At 43.7% G+C, this 24,438-nt stretch overlaps 1 protein-coding gene and 1 pseudogene across 1 annotated transcript; both read right to left on the reverse strand.

The window, feature by feature from the left end:
• The window catches only part of LOC132857692 (tripartite motif-containing protein 16-like), a 67,288-nt pseudogene that overhangs the window by 31,632 nt on the left and 11,218 nt on the right, over window positions 1–24,438 (reverse strand).
• On the reverse strand, window positions 17,561–22,903 carry LOC132857707 (telomerase protein component 1-like). The gene is made up of 11 exons (XM_060887685.1): window positions 22,792–22,903; window positions 22,543–22,667; window positions 21,686–21,785; window positions 21,345–21,530; window positions 21,032–21,218; window positions 20,891–20,947; window positions 20,351–20,483; window positions 19,187–19,417; window positions 18,473–18,630; window positions 18,118–18,227; window positions 17,561–17,665 (listed from the first exon to the last, which is right to left on the reverse strand). Exons 5-11 carry the CDS (start codon window positions 21,032–21,034, stop codon window positions 17,662–17,664), a joined length of 696 nt encoding a protein of 231 aa, XP_060743668.1. The 5' UTR covers window positions 21,035–21,218; window positions 21,345–21,530; window positions 21,686–21,785; window positions 22,543–22,667; window positions 22,792–22,903; the 3' UTR covers window positions 17,561–17,661.

Genomic DNA, 24,438 nt, shown 5'->3' on the forward strand with positions numbered 1-24,438 from the left:
GTAGTAGATATGCTATTTTCAGTAAATATGGTGAAAAGCTATAAAGATAGCATGACACTTTTACAAAATCTACATGACGACAATTTACATCCATCCACAAAATGGATTGGAATGTTCTTAAGAAAAAACAAAATAAATGTGCCAAACTATGTAAAGCTGTATGAAAAGATTAAAATGAAATGCCCTTATTGGAGGAAAACAATGACAGCAAGAAACAACAATTATGGACAAATATTTTTATATAGATTTTGCAGGTCCTCTAATGACACCGAAGAAAAATTGCTATTTCCTAATGGTAGTAGACAATCACACTAATGTGAAAGTAATCTACCCTACCCCAACAGCAACAGAAGCTTTTGTAGTGAAATGCTTAGAGCAGTACTTCAAACATCATGGAACCCCTTATTCCGTAAGAGGTGATAATGCTCAATAATATAACAGGGAAAGAAGTAGAAGACCTTTTAACCAAACATGGAGTAAGATTGAAAAAAGCAGTGAAATATCAACCTGAGTCAAATGGAATTGCAGAAAGAGCAATAAGATGTCAGGGACAGAAGACGACAGAGGCAGATATAATGTAAAATCACAGTCTATTGAGGAGTAGATGTGAATGAAATGAGTGATAGAAGATAAGTCCAGGTGAGGTTCCAACACACACACACACCGGGTCACAGGTTGCAAACCAATGATACCTAGATCCTTCGGTGGACGATGAACTTGGGAAAACACTGGTAGAAAAGATAGAGTCAGGTTAGTAGATACAGCATATAATTGTAGCAACATTTACGAGACCGGACAATGTGTGTGTGTTTGAGAGTGTCTTTAATGCGGTGAGGTAATGAGGGGTGCCAGGTGACGGTGATTAGAATTTGGGTGATGAGGGTCTGCTGTGCTGTGTGAGGGGAGAACCTGGTAAATCCGTGACAGTACAAGCCCCCCAACCCCCCACCCCCCAACCACGAGGGTCCGCGCCGGAGGACCGTTGAGACCTCTGGTGCCGAGGTGGATGGCCTCTACTTCATGGTGCAGGCTTTTCGAGGTGGGCAGTGTGGATGTCACTGAGGAGTTCGGGATCCAGGATGTCATTTTTGGGGACCCACGAACATTCCTCTGGGCCGAATACCTCCCAGTCGACAAGATATTCTAACCGATCACCCTGGCGCCTGATGTCCAGGAGCTGCCGGACGGTGTACACGGCATAACCCTCTTCGAGAGGGGAGGCTTCTTCGCCAGGTTCTGTGAGGGGAGAAGGAGAGACAAGTGAGTGATTTGGTTTGAGTGATAAAACGTGGAATACTGGGTGAATCCGGATTTGGAGCTTGTAGGTTACCGAATTGTACTCCTTCACAATGACGAATGGACCAATGAACCAAGGACTCAGCTTTTTGCAAGGGAGGCGTAGGCGGATGTTCTTTGTAGACAGCCAGACTTTGTTGTTGGGTGTCAGGGCACAACGAACATCCACCTGCTGTTGCTGGCGCATGACAGCACCCTGCAGGTGATGGTGAGCTGAGTCCCATACCCTCTCTCTCTGAACCAGTGCCGAACAGAAGGGACTTGAAATTGAAAACCTTTATTGCCCCGAAGGGAATTTGTTTTGCACTCAAGGAAGCCACATTAACATCCAACAACATTACAAACATAGAAGACACACAAAAAAAAACATAAACAACACAAACACAGCAATGATAGTGACATACAATAATCAGTCCAATATCTAAAAATGAATCGATAGCTAATTAAAAAATTTCTTTAAAAATTCTATGTGCCTATGTCTGATCTGTTCAGTAACTGAATGCTCCTCGGGACAAATGATGTAATGGCAGGTTTAGTTTTTGTTGGTGGCATTCGAAATCTACATCCAGATGGGAGTAAGGAGAACTCTAAGAAAAGTGGGTGGGATGGATCATCCAGTATCCTCAATGCCAGATTGAGGGTATACTGATCTATAAGATTGGAGATGCTTTTAACATCGGATCCAGTAATTTTTCTGCCCATTTTAGTCACCTTATGCAGCATATTCCTGTTCTGGACAGAAAGACCTCCCGCAGCACTGGATGGCGAAAGTCACCACACTCTGAATAAAAGTTAAGTAAAACAATGTCAAAGTCGTTGTGTCTGCATTAAAACTACGCAGTTTCCTTAAAAAATAGAGCCGTTGCTGTGCTTTTGAGTATCTTGCTAGTGTGTTGGCAGACCAGTTGAGTTTATAATCAATAATAGTGCCCAGATACTTATATTCCATCACAGTCTCAATAACAGTCCCTTGAATAATTACAGGTTGCAGTGGATAGTGCTTCTGATGGTTCTTCCATCCAGGGGAACATGGGAGGTTGGTAGCCAAGCATGCACTGGAAAGGTGTTAAGCCGGTCATTTGCTGAAGCAGCAAGTTCTGTGCGTACTCGGCCCATGGGAGGAACTGGCTCCGAGTTCTGGTAGTTATGGCAGAAGGTTCGGAGGGAACGCCCAACCTCTTGGACTTTACGTTTAGTCTGGCCATTGGCCTGAATGTGGTATCCAGTGGAGAGACTTATGGTCACATCTAGGAGTTTAAAAAAGAATTTCCATACCCTGGAAATAAACTGAGGACCTCTGTCAGACACAATATCTTTGGTTATGCCAAAATATCGAAACACATGCTGAAATAACAGTTCTGCACTTTCCATGGCCATAGGCAGACCCTTAAGGGGTATGAGTCAGCATTTTGGAAAAGCGGTCTACTACCACAAAAATACAGGTGTTACCTTGTGAGACGGGGAGTTTTGTAGCGAAATCTACTCCCAGATGCAACCAGTGACGAGAGGACGAAGTTTTCCACTGGGAAGATGTTGTGGTGTTTTTGCCATCACACAATCCTTACACCCACTCATGAACCTTCTGACATCCTGAGCCATGTTAGGCCACCAGAAGCGATGTTTAAGCAGCGAGAGGGTTTGCTGTATGCCAGGGTGACCAGTGCCTCTAGAGGTATGTGCCTTAGTAATCAAGGGTATACGGTGAGGTAGTGGTACCTACTTGTGACCTTCAGGGCAGCCCGGCAGAACATTTGGTGTTTCAGCGATCGTGTCCTCTTCACTCCATTCGATGGGTCAGACGAAGGCTTTATCTGGAAGGATGGCTTCGGGTCATCTTCAGGAGAAAACATTCTAGAAAGAGCATCAGCTTTGCAATTCTTACTTCCCGGATGGTAAGCGATGATGAAATCGAAATGTGTAAAGAAGAGAGCCCACCTGGCTTGTCTGGTGTTCATCCGTTTCACTTCACGTAGGTACTGGAGATTTTTATGATCCGTCAGCACAGTGTAGGGATGCCGGGCACCCTCAAGCCATTGTCTCCACTCTTCCAAAGCGAACTTAATGGCAAGGAGTTCAGGGTTAAGAAAGAGAAGAGTGTAAGAGAAGTAAGCACATGGATGAAGACTGGGTGGTTTCCCCTGCTGCTGGGAAAGGACTACTCCCACTCCGGTCGATGAAGCATCTATGTCTCTAAGGTTAGAGGCTATAAATTTATTTGATCGCCCTCTCTGTCTCAATCGCTGGTCTCCAATTGTGTTGTCTTAATTGTGTTGTGTTGTTTGTGTTGTGTTAATTGTGCTGTGTTGATTGTGCTGTGTTGATTGTGCTGTGTTGATTGTGTGTAATAATATTGGTTGTACCTATAGTTGGACATGGGTAATTCAGGAATGAAATATCCTAAGCCAGACCACGAGGAAACTCCTCGTGACTGGATGAACCGTTGTGGTCTAGGTTGTTATACTACCCCCTGGCTAGACAATTTAGCAGGGTGGACCGAATCACAATCTCAGTTTTTGACATTTCCTCATGGTGGTACGTTTAAACCTGAATATTTGGCATCTGCTTACATTCAAATTTATGACGGCTTTGGGGATCCTGATTAGGATTTTCAGTACATGACAGACGGTTATATGAAATGGCTAGAAATGAAACTGATCTGGGATAAATATCACTCTATTCCAAACAAAAAAAAAGTATTAAAATCTCTGCCGAAGTTTGATCGCTAATCCTTTGCTCCTCACAACCTTCATGAATAATTGTAGATTTGAGGTGCAGAAGGTTCTTAAATATCAGCTCACAGATCGTAGCAATATGATAGTTAAAACTCTAGGGGAGACAGTGCACACTATGGAAGGCGATGGTATTTTAGAAAGTAGATAAGTAGTATGCCTCGCTGTGGCTGAAGGCAATGTATATAATGGTGACTCGGCCCGAGGGAGAGGCTGAAGAAGAGGAGTAAGGCGCCTGTTTTTATTGTGGTAGGAATGGGCATTGAATGAATGAATGTAGGAGAAAACTTGTAACACTTTGTAATGAAACACACGCCACGGGCCAGGGTAAGCAAAACCAAAGTGATGTTTATTGAAGTCCGTGAGCAAATGAATCGAAATAGAACTGTATGAAGCACCACAAAGTAGCAGCACGCATAAACACACACGCTGGGAATAACACAGGGAGAAGAGACACGGGATCCTTAACTGGAGGTAGTAGAAGCAGGAGATAAACCTGTTGCCCCGAATGCGAGGGAGGAGGAAGGAGAGCCGATTGCTGCAAACAAAACGGGGGTCTGGAGCTTGAATGACTGCGGGGAAAAAACACGTTAGTGCATACGAGACCAGACAAAGACTGGGTGACTGAGAATGGATTATATAGGGTGTGTTGATTGATGAATGCAGAGCAGGTGGTGCTGATTAGTACTCAGGGGAATGTGACTGCTGGTGAGTGAGAGAAGGATCTGGTGACTCCGTGACACACCTATTTCGTTGATATTAGTTTAAGATATTAGTTTACTAAGATATTAGTAAAGGACTCAGCAGACCAGTGGTTAGCACGTTCGCCTCACACCTCCAGGGTCGGGGTTCGATTCCCGCCTCTGCATTGTGTGTGTGGAGTTTGCATGTTCTCCCCATGCCTCGGGGGTTTCCTCCGGGTACTCAATTTTCCTCCCCCGGTCCAAAGACATGCATGGTAGGTTGATTGGCATCTCTGGAAAATTGTCCCTAATGTGTGAATGAGTGTGTGTGTGCCCTGCGATGGGTCCCAAACACTCCGTCCAGGGTGTATCCTGCCTTGATGCCCAATGATGCCTGAGGCACAGGCTCCCCGTTACCCGAGGTAGTTCGGATAAGCGGTAGAAGATGAATGAATGAATGAATGTATCACCTGGGCAGATCGCCCCCTACTGCTCCGGTAGGTAATTACATAGCTGCATTAAGAGTACTCCTGGTACATAAGTAACAGGGAAACTGTTACAATCTTAAAGAGATGGGAGATGTTCCAGTAGGTCCCCTTCCAGCACTGCCTCCCCAACCACCCCAGGCTGCACCTCGCCCTTTCACCGGGATGCAGGCAAATCCCTATCACGCATAGAGATGCCCACAGAGCGTGACCCCGACCATGCTACATTGTACATATGATTCACATCAGGTAAATGAAATGCCTTTTCTTGAGTTATGTGTAAGTGGCACAGTATATTCTTTCCTCTTTGATACAGGAGCTACAATGTCAGTAATGGGGAAGCAATATGAGGGTCCTCTCTCAGGGGGATCTGTTAGCTCTGTGGGAATAGAAGGGGTCATAAAAGAAACGCCTTTTACTCCATCCCTCCTCGTCACATGTCCTTCTGATCCTAACATTTTTTTACATCACCGATTTGTTTATATGTCAGAGTGTCCTTTTAATCTTTTGGGGAGGGATCTCATGAGCAGGCTACACGTTTCTATAAGGTTCTCTGGCTTTAAACTTGTTGTTTGTGTTCCTGAGTCTGCTCCACTGTCACATTTATCTGATATGATATTTAACGACTGTTTTCTCTCTACCACACAGAACTCACCATTCTCATTTTTTGCTTTACTAGACATGGGTGACGTGGGTCTCGTGCAGTGTACACCCTACGAGGCTAAGTTACAGATGCAGCAGCTCAAAATTGTTCTTTTTCGACGTGTAACTGACGTTAGTCAGGCATTCATCACACATTTATCACATGGTTATCAGGCGGTTGTCATGAGCCCCCCTCTCTACAGGCAATCAAGGACGTGTGAATATTCTAATGTAGCCACCCCCATTTTTAGATGTTGTAATGCAATTCCAAGGCACAACCAGAATAAGTGGCTTTGCTCACAAACACTTTCTGATCCTGACTTTACAGGTCAGAGACAACATTTTTTTAAGAGTATAGAAGCAATTTTCTCTTTCACCTTTTACCTGTCCAGCAGGAAGATAGTAGGAAGGACCTGAAACTTTAATGTCATTATCACACACTGGAGAGAGACAGACAGACAGATGGATGTTGTATTTGGTGACACTGTGGGTTTTGAACTTGTGCAAATTAAAGTCACTTTTTATTTTATATATTTATATATATATATATATATATATATATATATATATATTAAAACATGCATCACAAAGCATAACAACACTGCACTATTAGAGACATCAGTTTTAATAGGAATCCTCAGATTTGCAGGAGGTGAATACCAGAGTTTGCATTTTGACCTACAGTATCTGTCTGTGAGACGTGAGGGAGAGAACACCCCTTTGTTATGCTTACTAGAGGAGCAGAGCTGGGTGTTATCAGCAATGTTCTCAACATCCGCCTTCTACTCTTCTGTCTTCTGGGAGACTCTTCTGTCTTCTGGGAGAATGATGTGCCTTGAGAACAACTTTCAGAAAACTTCACCTAGGATGACTGAGAATCTTCACAGACATATTATGCTTAAATTAAAAAAGAATGATTTTGGATCATTTATTACCATCAAGCATTCTTAAAAATTTGATGCATTTTTACTTACCAAAATGAAAACTAAGACAAATATACTGTATGCCAAGAGCGTGATTTGAACCGAGGACAAGATATTTTCAGGACATGCATCTAGGACCTGTTTAGACTTTAACCCTCTTATTACAGTATGTTGCAGGTCAAATTGACCTACAAGTTTTTAAAAAATTAAACAAATATTTAAAAGTATTTTTTCCGCTTAAAACTTCCTCAATATGTAAAATAAAATTGGTGAACATCACATATTTGCAACCCTCCCTACAGTCGTAGGGTTAGAGTACTGTAGGGTTAAATGTCATATACTGTAGGACTTTTTTGTTTGCAGCTGTGAGACATATTTAAGTCTTACACTCTCCTATATTGTCTTGACATCAAAAATGCAGTTTTGTTATGACTTTTGATTGGAACAACTTAACCGGTAACAAATTTGTTCACAAACTACAACCTGGGCCAGGAGCTTTGAAGTGGGAGACATGGTCCTAATTAAATCATTAAAACCTAAACCATTGGACGAAATTAAATATGATGGGCCAGCGGAAATAGTCACGACTACGCGCACAGGTGTACTAACTGATCTTTTTCCACAGTGGATCCATGCTACCAGGGTGAAGAGATGTCCTTCTGGGGTTGACTCCGCTTTGAATGTATAAAAGTGTACTCTGTGTGACACCATTTTCTTTATGTTACTGAGATACAGCCTTTTAACCCTTCCATGAGTTTTCTAGAAGGTGCTTTCAATCTGTTGGCCTCTCCCATCATCACTCCACGGACCCTTCTGTGCCGGTTCTTCGGATCATTAAAGCTGCAGGAGGTGACAGAAAAGGCTGCAGAGAACTGAACGACTGCCTCTAGTTGAGTACAGGACACACAACCAGTGACCAGTATGGCCGTCATCTTGATCATCTGCCTTGGGACAGGGTTACCCGTCCAAGCACATCCTCATGACAACGAATTTTGAGAAGTGACTGAGGGTCTGGCCCAGACACTCATGAAAAACTGATGCTGATAATCTGGAAAACTGGAAAAGGAGAAAAGTGGATGAGAGGAACGAATGAATCTCAGACTGAATCAGAACAAAGACACACTTGTGATCTCAGACAGGAACATTTCTTGTCGCTGTAATAAGCTTTTAGGAGGAAACTTTGGGAGTAATAGCGCCCTCTGTAGATGTGTTACCTGGAGGAATTGGATGTCATCATGTGTGTGTGAAAGCTGCTCCAGCTCAGTGACTCTCCTATTAAGATCAACAATCTCTTGCTCCAGTTGATTCAGGAGTCGTTCAGCTCGACTCACTTCAGCGTTCTCCTGAGCTCTGATCAGCTCCGTCATCTCTGAGCGCTTTTTCTCCATGGAGCTGATCAGCTCAGTAAAGATCCTCTCACTGTCATCTACTGCTGCCTGTGAACGCATCTATAAGGACACACACACACACACAGTGGATCGAGTTTTATTACAAGAGCAACTGTTATTGTAATTCCAAAGAAGAAGAAGAAGGAGGGCGAGAGAGAGAGAGCGTGTGTGAGCAGGGCTGTCAAGTATCACGCATTTTGTCATGCTCTCCCGCCACACGTTGTATTTGTCACACAGAAAAACCTTTTGACTATTTATCATATATTTAATATGCCGCAGCGCCCAAAATGTATCTGTCCGCACCGCTGTCTCTATGGAACCAGGCAGGACGTCAAGCACGTCACCTGGAGTTCCTAGTCGAGCCTGACACTTATCAGTCAATCAAAAAAGAGGCTACACAATAGCCAATCAGAAAATAGCACTATTGTATCTGGGTAAGATTTAACGCAACAACCAATGAAAAAAAGCAGATCCTGGAATTGTTCAGCATCCTCCTCGTTCACCCACAGAGAAAAGCACTGGAGCTGCGAGTATCACTTTGAGCACAGAGTCATGATCTCCTGTTTTAATGTTACAACAACTTCACAACTTGTTTGACACAAACAATGACATTGTGACTGCTGTTACAGACGTTTCCCAGATAATCAGCATCAGTTTTTCATGTGTGTCTGTAACTTAGCCAACAGTTTTACAGCCTGTTCACTGACAACACCTGCTCAGAACAAGTAGTCTAGGCCAGTGGTTCTAAAACTGGGGGCTCTGAGATGGTGCCTGGGGCTCAACGCAACAACCAATGAAAAACAATTGTTACTGGAATTGTTCAGCATCATCCTCGTTCACCCACAGAGAAAACCCGAGACATATTTAAAATATGTAACTCTTGCCTGTCTTCAAAACTTGAGTGCCCTGTATTTTTCTGAGTGTGTTATTTCTGTGTGCATGTGTATGTGCGTGTGTGTGTTTGTGTATGTATGTGATCACAATTACATTCAATTTTAGTTAAAATAAGGATCAGTTCTCGTGGCTGCTGTTTAGTGTGTTTAGTGTGAAATGAATAACACACCGCCGTGTAAATCAGCAGCCGTGATGGTGAACTTTCTCTCCTGTTCCTCTTCCTTGTTCTCCGTGTCCTCCGTCGATTCCTCATCTGTTTCCTCACTCATTTCCTCATCAGGTTCCTCCCTCATTTCCTCTTCTGTTTCCTCCCTTGTTTCCTTTTTCTGTGTCCTCTTCCATTTCCTCCCTCTTTTCCTCCTCTGTTTCCTCTTCCTGCTCCTCTTCTTTCTCCTGCTCCTCCTCCTGCTCCTCCTCCTCCTGCTCCTCCTCCTGCATCTGACCAAATCCTGATTTCAGGTTGATGTTAGTGTCCAACCATAGCTGTCCGTCTGATTCCCAACTCTGTTTCTTTTCCATTTTCTTTTTTCCCTCCATTTTTACCTGCTCATCTGTATCGAGGGTGCTACAAACAAAAGGTGAAGTAAATCTCAATCCTGGAATGAGACATCCTGATAAACCGTTATCTAATAAATGGTGTTTAAATGTTTAATATGAGCCTAGCATTAGTATTAACAGTAGTGTAGACTGTTAAGTGCAAAAGTATGTACACCTTTATATCTAAATGATGAATCTAATGAGACACTGAAATAAAAGATATAATGCATCCGGAGTCATGTGCTTATAGTAAAATAATCAACATCAGGATGGTGTGATAAAGGATGACTTACAGTTACCACTCCAAAACGTTGATTACTGTCCTCTAACAGCGCATCCTGAAGTGTGTTATTCCTCGTTTTCCACAGGATTTTTTAATCTATTAAAGGAGGGGTCTCTGATTTTTGAGAAATGCTTCAGAAAACTGAGTCGAGCCGAAAAATAAACAAAAAACAAAACAAACGTGTAGCTAATGAGCAGAAAGGGGCGTGTCTTGTCAATATGGGCGGAGAGAGTGTTCAGTGCACATGTGTGACATTAGCAGAAAGTGGTTTTAACATTGACATGGAGGATAAAAACAAAGAAAGAAAGAGAAGAAAGACTTACGATAAGGTAAGAAGTAGGACGTGTTAATATAGGATCAGCTTTCCAGCGCTGGAGAGAACTGAAGGAGCAGGAAGTTGGTCACATATTCACAGATTGGAGTTTCCCGAGTCAATAACTCCTGAGCTAAACGCTGTTACTACACAAATAACACCTCTTTTCTATCATAGTAATGTAGAGACGCAGCTACCACCGTGTTTTGTGTAGTAACAGCGTTTAGCTCAGGAGTTATTGAGGCGCTTTTTTCCTTCTCGATGATTGTGATTTTTATATGTCAATATTGGCTTTCAAAAATCGGAGACCCTGCCTTTAATGTATGTTGTACTTTTATCTGTTTTCAGTTACAGATAGAAAATAATTTAGCTCCTGATAAATCGTGTGTGTGTGTGTGGGGTGTGTGTGTGTGTGTGTGTGTGTGTGTGTTTGTTCACTTAGCAGATATGCAAGTTTAGGCATGTCGTATTCGTCTCCCAGAAGCCACAGGCCGTCTTCACCATTTCCCTGAATTGCCAACACACGCACCTGGTGCTGCCAACTGAGACAAGAACATTTCAGTGTGAGGAAAAAAAGAAAAAAAAAAGGTGTCCAGGTGCAACATGTCACAAAGTTCAGTTTTTAGCCAGAAGAGGCTGAAGAGGAGGAAGTTTGTATATATGTATATGAGAATAAAGTAATAATTAAAAACTAGTGTGTGTGTGTGTGTGTGTGTGTGTGTGTGTGTGTGTGTGAACTTACTCCTTAGCTTTTCTGTGTTTTCCTCGTACAGATGGAAAGACGTCGATGATGGTGGTGTCCTGACACACACCCAGCAGGGTGGTGCAGTAGTGCAGGAACATCACACTGCTCTCCAGAGTGTATGAGGAAACTTTAGAAAGACTGAAAAGGAAAAGAAAACAGTGCATTTATTAGTTCATTATTATGCATGTGTGTTTGTGTTATTACCCTGCGTGTGTGTGTGTTTGTGTGTGTTATTACCCTGTGTGTGTGTGTGTTTGTGTTATTGCCCTGTGTGTGTGTTTGTGTTATTACCCTGTGTGTGTGTTTGTGTTATTACCCTGTGTGTGTTTGTGTTATTGCCCTGTGTGTGTGTGTTTGTTTGTGTTATTACCCTGTGTGTGTCTTTGTGTTATTACCCTGTGTGTGTGTGTGTTTGTGTTATTACCCTGTGTGTGTGTGTTTGTGTTATTACCCTGTGTGTGTATGTGTGTGTGTTATTACCCTGTGTGTGTGTTTGTGTTATTACCCTGTGTGTGTTTGTGTTTGTGTGTGTGTTTGTTTGTGTTATTACCCTGTGTGTGTGTGTGTATCTTTGTGTTATTTCCCTGTGTGTGTGTGTGTGTGCGTGCGTGTGTTATTACCCTGTGAGTCTCTCTCCAGCTTCCACACACTCACTGAAGGGTCACTGCAGCCCACCGCCAACTGCTCATCAGGCAAACTGCTTAATGCAGTGATACAGCTATTACTCATCTACACACACACACACACACACACACACACACACACACACCTCTCTTTATACATTTCCACATTACAGATAAACAGTATTCAATTCAATTCAATTCAAGTTTATTTGTATAGCGCTTTTTACAATGGACATTGTCACAAAGCAGCTTTACAGAACATAAACATAAAACAAAAGATAAACATAAGGAGAAGTATAAAGAATTAATATAATAAAAATTCAAGATATATACAGTTCACAGTGTGTATGTATGTATGTATGTGTGTATGTGTATTTGTCCCCAATGAGCAAGTCTGAGGGCTCAGGCAACAGTGGCAAGGAAAAACTCCCTTAGATTGGTAAAGGAAGAAACCTTGAGAGGAACCAGACTCAAGGGGAACCCATCCTCATATGGGTGACACTAGATGGTGTGGTTACAAATATACAAGTATCACAGAGTCCAACTGGAGCCGGTAGATCTGTAGATGTCTCAGGGTTCTCACAGAGTCAGAGTCTCACAGTGAACAATATGATAAAGGTGAGATGATCTGTCTCACATCAGGCAGAGAGATAAACAGAGATTAATTGAATGAATGAAAGGAAAAAAGAAAGTAAGAAAGAAAGAAAGAAAGAAAGAAAGAAAGAAAGAAAGAAAGAAAGAAAGATTATTCTTTTCTTCAGTCTATCTATCCGCCTGTTTCTTCGCCATTTTCTATTCCCTGAAGCATAAAATGAATGTTTGTGTTTGTGTTTCAGACACTTAAATACTCCATGAGTCTCAGGCTGTGAAAAGGATCCGTGATGATGTTGTGACACGTGGAGTTTGTTACATGAGACTGAGGGTCAGTGTATTTTCTTAAACTCACCTTATTGGAGTAAATGAGTTTGAGCTGCTGAAACATATCCAGTCTTCCTGAGCTGAAGCCACAAACCAGCACATCCTGTAGTTCCAGGAAACACATCGCAGTCACACTCTCCAGCTTTCTGGAAGGCAAGTCTATACACACACACACACACACACACACACACACACACACACACAAACATACGCACATACACACACACATGCACACACGCACACGCACACACGCGCGCACACACACGGGCGCACACGTGCACGGTAATAACACAAACACACCAACCCGACACACACACACACACATGCACACACATGCACACACACATGCACGCATGCGCACACGCACACACGCGCACACACGCACGCACGGTGATAACACAAACACACACACTGTAACGACGGGAAACAGAGCGGACCCAAACGCAGGATAGCATAAATCAAAATAGGGTTTAATAACTGAAAACATGAAACAGGACGCAGACTAGACAGGACAAATCACAGTAGATGCCGCGCTGCACGAAGCAACGCGGCACAGTTAAATACAAGAAGACAATGACACAATAAGGATCAGGTGTGATGACAGGGAGGAGCAGACGAAGGTGGGGCAGACACGTGACGAGAAACATAAACAGATGCACGTGGCCAGAGTCCGGGCAGAGTCCTTACAGAGCCCCCCCCCAAGGCGCGGCTCCCGACGCGCCAATCCGTCCAGGCAGTCCCGACGGGCCCGGGAGGGGGGAGCAAGGCACACGGCGAGGCAGGTGGGGGGAGCAAGGCACACGGCGAAGCAGGTGGGGGGAGCAAGGCACACGGCGAGGCAGGTGGGGGGAGCAAGGTACACGGCGAGGCAGGTGCGGGGAGCAAGGCACACGGCGAGGCAGGTGGGGGGAGCAAGGCACACGGCGGCGCAGCCAGAGAGGGCCGAGCGACGTCCACAGCCGAGCTGAAGGGCCGAGCGACGTCCACAGCCGAGCTGAAGGGCCGAGCGACGTCCACAGCCGAGCTGAAGGGCCGAGCACAACCCCAGACGCACCCCGGCCAGATCCACCCCCAAAGTCCAGGAAAGGGAGGGTGGGAGGGAAAAAAAAAAATTAATCCTCCACAAAACAGGGAAGTCCAAAAACAGGAAAAAACACAGGCCTGCGACACCCCCGCGGACAGGAAGTGGGGCGACGTCCTCCACGGAAACCAAAAGTGAAGCGACGCCCCCCACCGGAAAGTGCGGGGCGATGTCACAGGACACTGAAAAAATAAAACAAACCTTGGGCTGGCGACATGGCCCGCAACCAGGAAGTGAGGCGGCGCCCCTCACCGAAAAAATGCGGACCCACGTCGCCAAACGCGCCAAGTCCAGAGGGGGAAAAAAAACAAACACGAAAAAAGTACTCCCAGTCAGCCGGTCCAAGTAGCTGCTATCCCGCTGGGTCCTCATGTGGCGGCATCTTCTGTAACGACGGGAAACAGAGCGGACCCAAACGCAGGATAGCATAAATCAAAATAGGGTTTAATAACTGAAAACATGAAACAGGACGCAGACTAGACAGGACAAATCACAGTAGATGCCGCGCTGCACGAAGCAACGCGGCACAGTTAAATACAAGAAGACAATGACACAATAAGGATCAGGTGTGATGACAGGGAGGAGCAGACGAAGGCGGGGCAGACACGTGACGAGAAACATAAACAGATGCACGTGGCCAGAGTCCGGGCAGAGTCCTTACACACACACACACGCACGTGCACGGTAATAACACAAACAAACACACACACATACACACAATCATGAATATGATGAAGTCTTTTCCTGTTTATTATCATGTTTCACTCCACAGTGGTGTTAATATGAAGCTCATATGAAAATAAACACTCAGGTCTTTAAGAATTTGTAGAGTTTCATCACTATTTCTGTTTTTATCTACAATACTAGAGCTGATAGATTCATTGAAAAGATCCAGAAAACAAAAACTGGTTCTTTTTCTCCACACAGATGTTTGTATCTTCAGAGTAAATGTTGATATCAAACCCATTTCTTCTCTCTGAGATGCTCCAAGTTCTTGTTCATCTAAAAAGCAGCTCAGATTTCTCTTCAACACTAAAATTCAGTGTTAGATTCTCAACAGAGGGAAAAACACACGTCTAAAACACACTGAAATAACTTTAGATCAGTCCTGACTCACTTTAGATCAGACTCACAGACACGAAATCAGACGCTTCTTTATACTGAAAAAAAAAACGTCCCATACGTCTGTTTCCATTCATCAGTGAACTGGGGCAAATATTTTAACTGTAACTTTGTGCTTTTAATCTTTATCTTCAAGACAAAGTGCGTGTGGAAATGTTTTAATGAGTAACAAACACTCTACAGACACAGCACTGAGAAGAGGAATAAAGAACGATTATAAAGGAGTATGTTGATTTTTACGATGAACTATTCAGTCATAAGATGTGAACTGTCAGAATATCAGAAGATAAGACACATGAGGATGAGACTTCAGACCTGTGTTAATGCTCCAGACTCGGAGACTGTGATCCTCAGACACAGTGAGGAAGTTTGGACCAGAACTGCTCGCTAAAGCAGAAACACTCCCACTGTGACCGACTAGAGTACTGCGATGGTCAACCTAGGGGCAGAGAGAGGGGGGATGGGGGGGGGGGGCAGAGGGAGAGGGGTGGGGGTAATTAAAAAGGGTATTTGTAGGAAAATTGCTTGGTATAAAAAATGAACACGGGGAACACCATGAGGTTCTTCTCTGGCTCTCAACGAAGGCGGTCGCATTTTCTCTCCCTCTCCTCCCCTCTACTTTCCCTGCTTTGCTTCTTTCGTCTCGTCTACTGTCTTATACTTTGAGAGACTCTCTCCGCACTGCTCTCCAAACTAAAATATCATGGATTTGATAAACTGGTCTCTCAATGCAATTGACACCATCTTCTCGACGAGAAGCTTGGGTTCGGGGGAACCTGACTGCCCTGCCGGAACGTTTGCAGCTGGCTATACGATGGACGCGTGGGAGAGGTGGCGGGTCGTGTGTCTGGCGGCTCTTTCTGTGGAGGACATTGAAGATATCTACCTATTCGGAACCATGATAACAGGAGTTCTGCTGATTGGATTAGGCATTGCCCTGGTTTATCGAGAGAATCAGAAAACGGTAACAGCTGTTCAAAATCTCCCAAAGCTGTCCGTCATGATCGATGCAGTGGGCAGAGCGGTCAGCACTGAGGCTGGGACTAATAACCGCATTATGGGTAACATCACGATGAAGCTCACTGCTTTGGATACTGTTTTGGTTAACATCATGGAGAAGCTTTGGAAAGAAAATCGGATCGATATGGAGACCAGAATGGACTAAGAGTGTAGTCGTGTAAATTGGAATGCGTCTACTCGCCCCAAGACTAAACAATCCCAATCTTATCTGCTTTCGGCTCCTCTCAACCAGCACTGGCCTCGGCCAAGGCCGCTGTTGGAACAACAATTCCCCCGGCAGAGCACTGCAGCGAGACGCTCTTGCGTTCCTTCCCCCACTTCTACAGACACCTGCTGATTGTTGACTCTCTTTGGGACTAATCAAGGTTGTCTCCATGGCAATTTGCTGTGTATCGCTATGACAATCTTGCGGACTGAGGCACACCAAGATTTGATGCCGGGAGCAACGACTCTCCAGGCCTACACTTACATACATACACACACACACACACATACATATATAAAGATATGCACTCACCCCCCACCCCCCATCCCACGCCTTCGCCGTTTTGTACCGCCAGTCTGACAAGCGGGTCTGTGACCAGCGCCGAAAGGCCGCAGGACCTGATGGCTGCTTGCCTGTGCTGGATTACCTCCACCCCCCACTCCCCTCCCCTGTTGCAAGTCATGTGTTTATGGCGTACTGTTTATGTGCTTATGTTGCTGAGGTGTTTTTTTCTTGTTCCCACACTGTACTCCCCACCGGAGGATAGTCTGGGGGTTGTTGTTTTTTTTTCTCCTCCCTTCCCTCATGTTATGCTGTATCTCTTCTCAATCCCCTGTCTTCCTGTCCTGTCCTCCCCTTGTATTGTATGTATTGTATGTATGGGCAGGTTGATGGCTAATTTCGCTGGTACCTGTGACCAGTGACAATAAAGGCTACTACTACTACTACCATGTGGGGATCACTTATATAAAAATGATCAACTTCTGAGTGGTGACACAAGTGTGTGTATGCATCAGAACGAGAGCATTAACATAAACATTAGACTGATCTGATGTTTCCAGCACAGGTTAGAGATTTGTTTTAATCTGAATATGGTTTCTACCTGCAGAGGTTTCCATAGTTTCACAGATCCATCATCAGATGCTGTAGCGATCAGCAGGTCTTCGGGTTTCTTCACCAGGCCTTGAGAACACATCCGGAGAGAATGAGTGGGTAATGAAAGAGTGGTTACACACGAGTGTGTGTGTGTGTGTATGTGTGTGTGTTTGTGTGTGTTTGTGTGTTACATGGTTTAGAGATAACGGTGGTGTGGTGGAGGCAAGAAAGATGGGCTTTGATCTCAGTAATCATTCCTAAATCAGATTTCCACTCAGTCAGCTGTCCATCAGATGAACCCAACATCACATAGTCCTCCTGCAGCATACACACACACACACACACACACACACACAATTGTGTAAATATATATATATATATATATATATATATATATATATATATATATATATATATATATATGTATATACATATACGCATTTGCATACTATAAAATTTTAATCATAAAACTGAGTAAAATATATTGTCTCATGTCAGGTAGATAGACAGATAAATAGAGTGTAAAACAGAGACAGACAGACAGAGCGATATACATACAGGAAAACACACAGAAAGACAGATCAGATGACAAAGATAAACAAAGTAGAATATAACAGTCAGAAAGACAAACTAGATAAACAACAAGCGGATAAACATCCAGACAGATATGAGGTTATAAAGAAAGATAGAAAGAAATAAACAGACAGACAGATATAAGTACACCTTAACCACTAGGCTACCACATCCCATATAGAAATACGGAAATGTTACTGTTTGGGACAAACCCGTTGACTCACCCAGCAACACATCGCACCCACAGAGGATGCATTCGAGACTTCTCTGATGCAATTTCCTGTCTGAATGTCCCACAGTCGCAGTCTGCAGTCGTTAGAGCAGCTCAGCTACAGACACATTAAACATCATTTATCCTCTGAGGCTCATACACACACACACACGCGCACGCACGCACACACGCACGCACACACATACAAACACATACACACTCACACGCACGCACACAAGCACACATGCACACACACATACACACACACAAGCACACACGTGCACGCACGCACACACGCACGCACACAAATACAAACACATACACACTCACTCACACGCACGCACGCACACAAGCACACATGCGCACGCACGCACACACACGCACACACATGACTATAAATATACTGTTCAGTGTTTATACATGTGTTATAAAGGTGTTATAATAAGTAATAAAGTGTACTCTGCGTCACATGAAGTGACTTTATAGCGAGTGCCAATACTTTTGGAGTTGAATGTATAGTTTGAAGTGTTGAATTTTCCAGGAAACAGCTGTAAAATTTCACACACTTACCAGGGAAGATGTAGTCCAGGCACATCCAGTAATCCAGTCTCCATGGCAGTGTGGTAAAGAGCGAGAGAGAGAGACGGAGGAGAGGAGTTTATCTTCCACACCATCAGAACCTGAAGCAAACACACCATTAATAAACACATGTTGAGGTAAAAATGACCTGAACACTTAAACATTATTCTTCATTCTACCACAGCACTGGTACATTCTGGATTCTGATTGGTCAGAAGGTGTTGATTAGTTTCCTGTACTGTGGACGTTTAACATGAATGAAATACATAACGTTGATAATCAGTGATAAGATTATAAGTTGAAGTTGGTGGAGTGTGTGGTGTTTCATGGTGAAATGTTTCTGTACCTTGTCTTTTCCCCCTGAAAGCAGCTCATCTCCATTTGGACTGAAGGCCAAACACGTGACCCCTCCGCTGTGACGCCTCACAAGACTCACTGCTGTCGGTTTAACCCAGGGGTCAGAGGTCAAATCTCTCTTCAGCCACAATGCGATCGTGAAGTCATCTGAGTGACCAAACACAGGATTAAAAACCAGTGAGCTTCAGCGTTGAGAACGTCGTTACTGATCACACTGAAGTGTTTTATTCCTCTCGCAACACAGAGCAATGGGTCAACAATTACAACTTACTAATTTAAAAAGAAAAAATTAAATACAATTAATGTTGTGAAACATCAATAAGGACAACAACGTGCAGCTTGTCATGTCACAAGAAATCACAATGTTGTCTGAAGACCTCAGACTGCTTCCATAAATGTAAAATAAACGTCTCCTTACAGACCAACAGATTCATCTTAAATATGTTTCTCTGATGCATTCACTGTACCTCACTGTGCCCAAGATGTTGCTATAGAAACGACAAGGTATCAGAGTGAGCGCATTAACATTAACCTGTGCTGCTCTCAGAGTGTTGTTCTAGATAATTAATTAGGACCTTCTGACTAATCAGAATCCAGGATTTAACACTGCATTGGTGTATGGAGTGTAAATTGAGACGATGCTCTGTTTTTATCAGACAGTATTGCTATTATTACGAAACCTGGACGTGTGTGTGGTACCGACCCGATGCGGAGGCTACATTAGTGGAGTTCTGGCTCAGAGTGAGAACAGCTCCCTTCTGGTCCCCAAAGTCTCCTGCGAGTGTCAGAGACCTGCCATGTTTTCTCTGCTCCCTCCACAGATGTAGGTGCTGATCTAAGCCTCCAGAGAGCAGGAGAGCGTCTGCTGAGGTCTGCAGCCAGAGCAAACACAGCATGGACACACGCAGGTCCTCAGTGAACCACACACAGCCACCTACAACACACACACAAACACACACAAACATACACACAAACATACACACAAACACACACACAAAAACATACACAAACACATACACGTGAATAAAGATCCTATTTCTTCACATAATCTTCAGTAAATGTGAATAACAAGCAACATAGAAAAACACATTCAGCTTTTTCAATACAGTAAATTTTATCAAAAGTAATCATAATATTATCATAATATCAAAGACGGGGTGCACAATGTTTGAAAGCCAATGTTGACATTTGAAATCACCAAAACAAACACGCCCCTAACCCAAATGGGTGTCACCCCTGTTTTGATAGCTCCGCCCCACACATACATATGTAACCCAGGCAACTATTATGGCGGAACTTGCTGGGGCAGCTGGCTGAGGGGGTATTTTTATCAATAAATGAACACAATGAGTAATACTATGGTAATACAAATGTATTTTTGTAGTACTGTGTGTTGTACTTTGAAAGGTTTAGCTCCGTTTCACGTGGAAGATGACATTCTACACCTAGAACCCACGGCAGGTATCCTCCATGTCAATGTTTCAAACGCTTTCTGCTAATGTCAGACATGCGCACTGAACACTCTCTCCGCCGCATATTGACAAGACACGCCCCTTTCTGCTCATTGGCTACACGTTTGTTTTGTTTGTCGGCCCGACTCAGTTTTCTGAAGCGTTTCTCAAACATCGTGCATCACCCAACCTTTAATCAACATCTACATATTGACAAACTCAAAATCCAGAAACAATGTCTTAAATATCAAATCAATTAAAATCAGTTCAAATTTATCCGGGAAAAGTCCTAAAACATCGCAGCTTTAAGTGTGCAAAGGTTAGAGTTAGATCTTTTCAGCATTTTTAAAGTGTTTAAGTCTTAAAAAACACTTGTAGAAAAGCCAGGATTGTTTATAGTTGAAATGAAATTGTACCTGACTGTAAGTTGTAAAGTTTAAGCCCGTTGCCATGGTAACCCACAGCAGCGTAGCGACCGTTCACAGCCACGCAGAGAGCTGCATCTTCAGACATCGCAACGGGTCTGGACCCCGATGATTTCAACAGCTTCTTTAATGAAGAATGAAGTTCTTCTTCATCATTATTGTCACTATTATCTTAATCATTGTTACCAGTATTATCTTCATCATTACTATCATCATCATCATCATCATCATTCTCATCACCACTACCACCATTATCTTCATCATTACCAACATCACTCATCACCACCACCATTATCTTTTCCATCATCACCACCACAACCATTATCTACATAATTAATACCATCATCATCTTCACCTTTACCACTTACTATTATCATCACCATCTTCATCATTGTCATTATTTCTATCATCACCTTCATCATTGCCATGTTTATCATTACTATCATCACCATCAACATCACCATGATCATCAACAGACAGACAGACAGACAGATCATCATGCTCCTGGTAACTCAGTATTTTCAGCACTACCTTTTCCTCCCCCAAAACTGAAACCGAGCGTCCGAGACCTCCAGACCACACCTGCACCTGCAACACACACACACACACACTTTAGTTTTACATCAGTAATCAGTAACACACTTGTATGTGTGTGTGGGTGTGTGTCCTCACCATGCCATCATGTCCAGCACTGAGCAGTGACTCTCCATCACTCAGAAAGTGAAGAGCCTCAGTGGAGCCACGGTGAGCGCCATACACAGGACGCTCCTGGAACTGACCACAACCTCATCTCTCCATCCAACGCCCCAGAAAAAAGGAGCGAGAGAGAGGGGGACGAACTCTGTTAGGTCATCAGTGTCTGGAGGGAAGGAGGAAAGAGGGAAAGAGAGACAGAAGAAGAAAATGAAAGATACACAAAAAGAATAAGAAAGAAAAAGCGATAAGTACAAAGTGAAAACGACAGAGAGAGAACATTAACCCATACTTCTCTGTTCACTTCCTGTTTCCTCCTCACCATGCAGTTCTCTTGTTTGATCCAGTCTCACACTCGCACTGCTCCGTCCCAGCAACGCACCACCACCAGACTCCCCTCATGGTCAAAGGTTACTCAGTTCAGAGGGGTGGGGTTCTCCAGAGATGCCTCCTGTTTCCCCTTCTGAGAAGACCACACCTACAGTACACACACACACACACACACACACACACACACACACACACACACACACACACACACACAGATACAGACAGGGACACACACACAGTAAATAAAATGTTTATGTTGAATGACAAACTTAATTTTTAGTGTTTAATGTGAATTATTCTGACCTTCAGAGTGAAGTCTAAGGAAACTGTAGCAAAGTGCTTCCTGTCTTTGCTGACATCACATCCTGTTATCCTGTTGGAGTGGGCCATCAGGTGGGCCGTCCTACAGAGACGTTCAACACACTGATTTGTTCTTTTTAGATCTTTAAACATCAAGAGAGACGGATATTTAGACAGAGAAGCTAACAAAAATCCAGACAGACATATGTTCAGGTGGACAGAAAGATGTTCAGAAAGAGATAAAAATGTTGAGAAAGACAGACAGATGTTGAGGAAGACAGAAAGATGTTGATTAAGAGAGACAGATATCCAAACAAACAGACAGATGTTCAGGTGCACAGACAGATATTCAGGTGGACAGAAAGATGTTCAGAAAGAGATAAAAATGTTGAGAAAGACAGACAGATGTTGAGGAAGAAAGACAGATGCTGAGGAAGACAGACAGATGTTGATTAAGAGAGACAGATATCCAAACAGACAGACAGATGTTAAGGTGCACAGACAGATGTTCAGAAAGAGATAAAAATGTTGAGGAAGACAGACAGATCTTGAGGAAGACAGACAGATGTTGATTAAGACAGACAGATATCCAAACAGACAGACAAATGTTCAGGTGCACAGGCCGATGTTCAGAAAGAGATAAAAAAGTTGAGGAAGTCAGACAGATGTTGAGGAAGACAGACAGATGCTGAAGAAGACAGAGACAGATGGTGAGGAAGAGAGACAGATGTTCAGGTGAACAAACAGATGCTCAGATGTTTATCAGATATTCCGACAGTTATTTATGCAGACAGTCAAAAACTGCTGAAGTTATTTCTTTATTTGTAATATATTTCTTTCCCAACACACTGCACACTGACCTGCAACCACCGTTAACGTCCCAGGCCTCTACCTGGCCATCGTGCGAGGTGGTCCACAGAACACACTCATCCAGAAACACACAGCCCGAGATCCCGTCACAGTTACTAACCAATGACTTCACTTCCTGTTGTAAAAAAAAAAAAGCAAAAGAGTACCTCAAAAGGATTTGATGACTTTGAGAGAAAGACATGCGTTACCTTTTCTACAACAAGATGAGAAAGAGGAGAGGAAGGAGACATAGCTGTGACCTGGTTGGTGTGTGTGGTAGAGATGGAGAGAAGCCTGTTCTGTCCCCACTGCCACAAGAACTGCTGCAGGACTCAGGGACACACAGGATGGAGTCTGCTGAAATGTGGAAACTGAATTACACACAAACACATCAAATGACACAAAAGTACAGTGAGCAACTAAAGAACTGTAACACACTAAAGAATGTCTAAACCCGAGTGGCGTGCTCAGAGGGATCCATACCCAGCTTCCTGACGGGATTCTCTGGAGCTGTGCATTCCACAGCTATTTTAGCCCTGGCATGAGCAGCTGATCTGACTTTACTGAGGTGACTGAGAGGTCACATAAACACAAGCACACACATACCAGCACACACACAAACACACACACACACCAGGCTACAAAAGCACACATCTAGGGTATAAAAGGGAGAGCTGAATCACTAAACTTTGCCTCTTCACTGTGTAGACTTGGCACTCTACACTGTATGGAAGACGCCTTTTGCTGCAGCAAAATAAATATCATTTTTACTTCTTTGCTTTTACCACCAACTCTGTTTCTGACTGTGTTTTTTTAAAATGTAGGTCAAAAGTGCCGCCACAATTTTGGAGGTGCCACCGAGATATCCCTCGTCTGTATGCCAGTCTCGAGGTTGATCCATGATCGCTCTGGTCCGGACCAGAGAAAAGTTGCAGGAGCATGAGGCTTCAAAAAAAGAGGGAAAAGAGACAAGAAATAGATTGGGTTGCATACAATATGAGGGCAAGTGAGGCAAAAAAAAAAAAAAAACAGAGCATGCAAATCACACAAACTTATTCAATCTTCTTCTCTTCAGTGTTTTAAATCTTTTGTAGACCCAGACCTGGATGGCTGCCCGCTCAGAACGCCTCAGGCACCCCCCGCAGATGAACAATAACCAACCACCAGCTGTTATACTGCTGTGGCTTCTACATCCAACCAACAGACAGTTTACTCCCCAGCAGGATGTTATACATGCAGACATGCACAAAGGAATGTAGTGCCCAGATTTGCGAAACAAGATGATTCAAGAGGCCTGAGGTTTGGACAGGTTTGGGACAGGTGAGCACCCAGGGAGGGTAAGTCTGACTCTTTTATGCAATGCAAGGAAGAAAAGATTAAGCTAACTGTTCCATTTCCACCTGTTACTAATTCAATGTCTAGCAAAGTATCAGAGTTCCCTTTCGAGGGAACTCGACACTGTGTCAGTGCTGACGTTTCTGTGAGGAAGTCTGAAGCTCTGTGTGAAGCTCTGTGTGAACACACGCCATTTTAATGGCTCGGGAAGGACACATGACGGAGTGATTACGTGCCAGCAAGTCCATATAAGGGCATCTACGTCACACTACTCCAGCTTCTTTGTTTTCAGGAAGCGCTCTGTGTATGTGTGTCGATTGGTTGTCCTGTCTGTCTAGTACAGGGAGAGAAAAATATATATTTTAGGGAAAGCTAGGCGAGGAAAAAATAATATGTTGCAAACTAAGCATTTTAAGAGATGCGTGCATCCGTGCCCCCGCTTTATCACAGGGGACGACACACACTCTCTTTGCATTGTTTGTTTGGGAGATGCGCATGCCCGGTCGGCTCTCGAGGGAGCCGGCTGCGTGCAATGTGAGGGATCCCTCTGCGTACTCTCCCATCCCGCTTCC

The sequence above is a fragment of the Tachysurus vachellii genome, chromosome 15 (assembly GCF_030014155.1).
Source record: "Tachysurus vachellii isolate PV-2020 chromosome 15, HZAU_Pvac_v1, whole genome shotgun sequence".
Classification (NCBI taxonomy): Eukaryota; Metazoa; Chordata; class Actinopteri; order Siluriformes; family Bagridae; genus Tachysurus; species Tachysurus vachellii.

Excerpts from the sequence above, each read along its gene's own strand:
- LOC132857707 (XM_060887685.1), bottom strand. Across the intron at positions 20,484-20,890 it reads CAGTTTTGGGGGAGGAAAAG|AAGCTGTTGAAATCATCGGG; the intron begins GTAGTGCTGAAA and ends TCTTCATTAAAG. Across the intron at positions 18,228-18,472 it reads TTTCAGGGGGAAAAGACAAG|GTTCTGATGGTGTGGAAGAT; the intron begins GTACAGAAACAT and ends TGTTTGCTTCAG.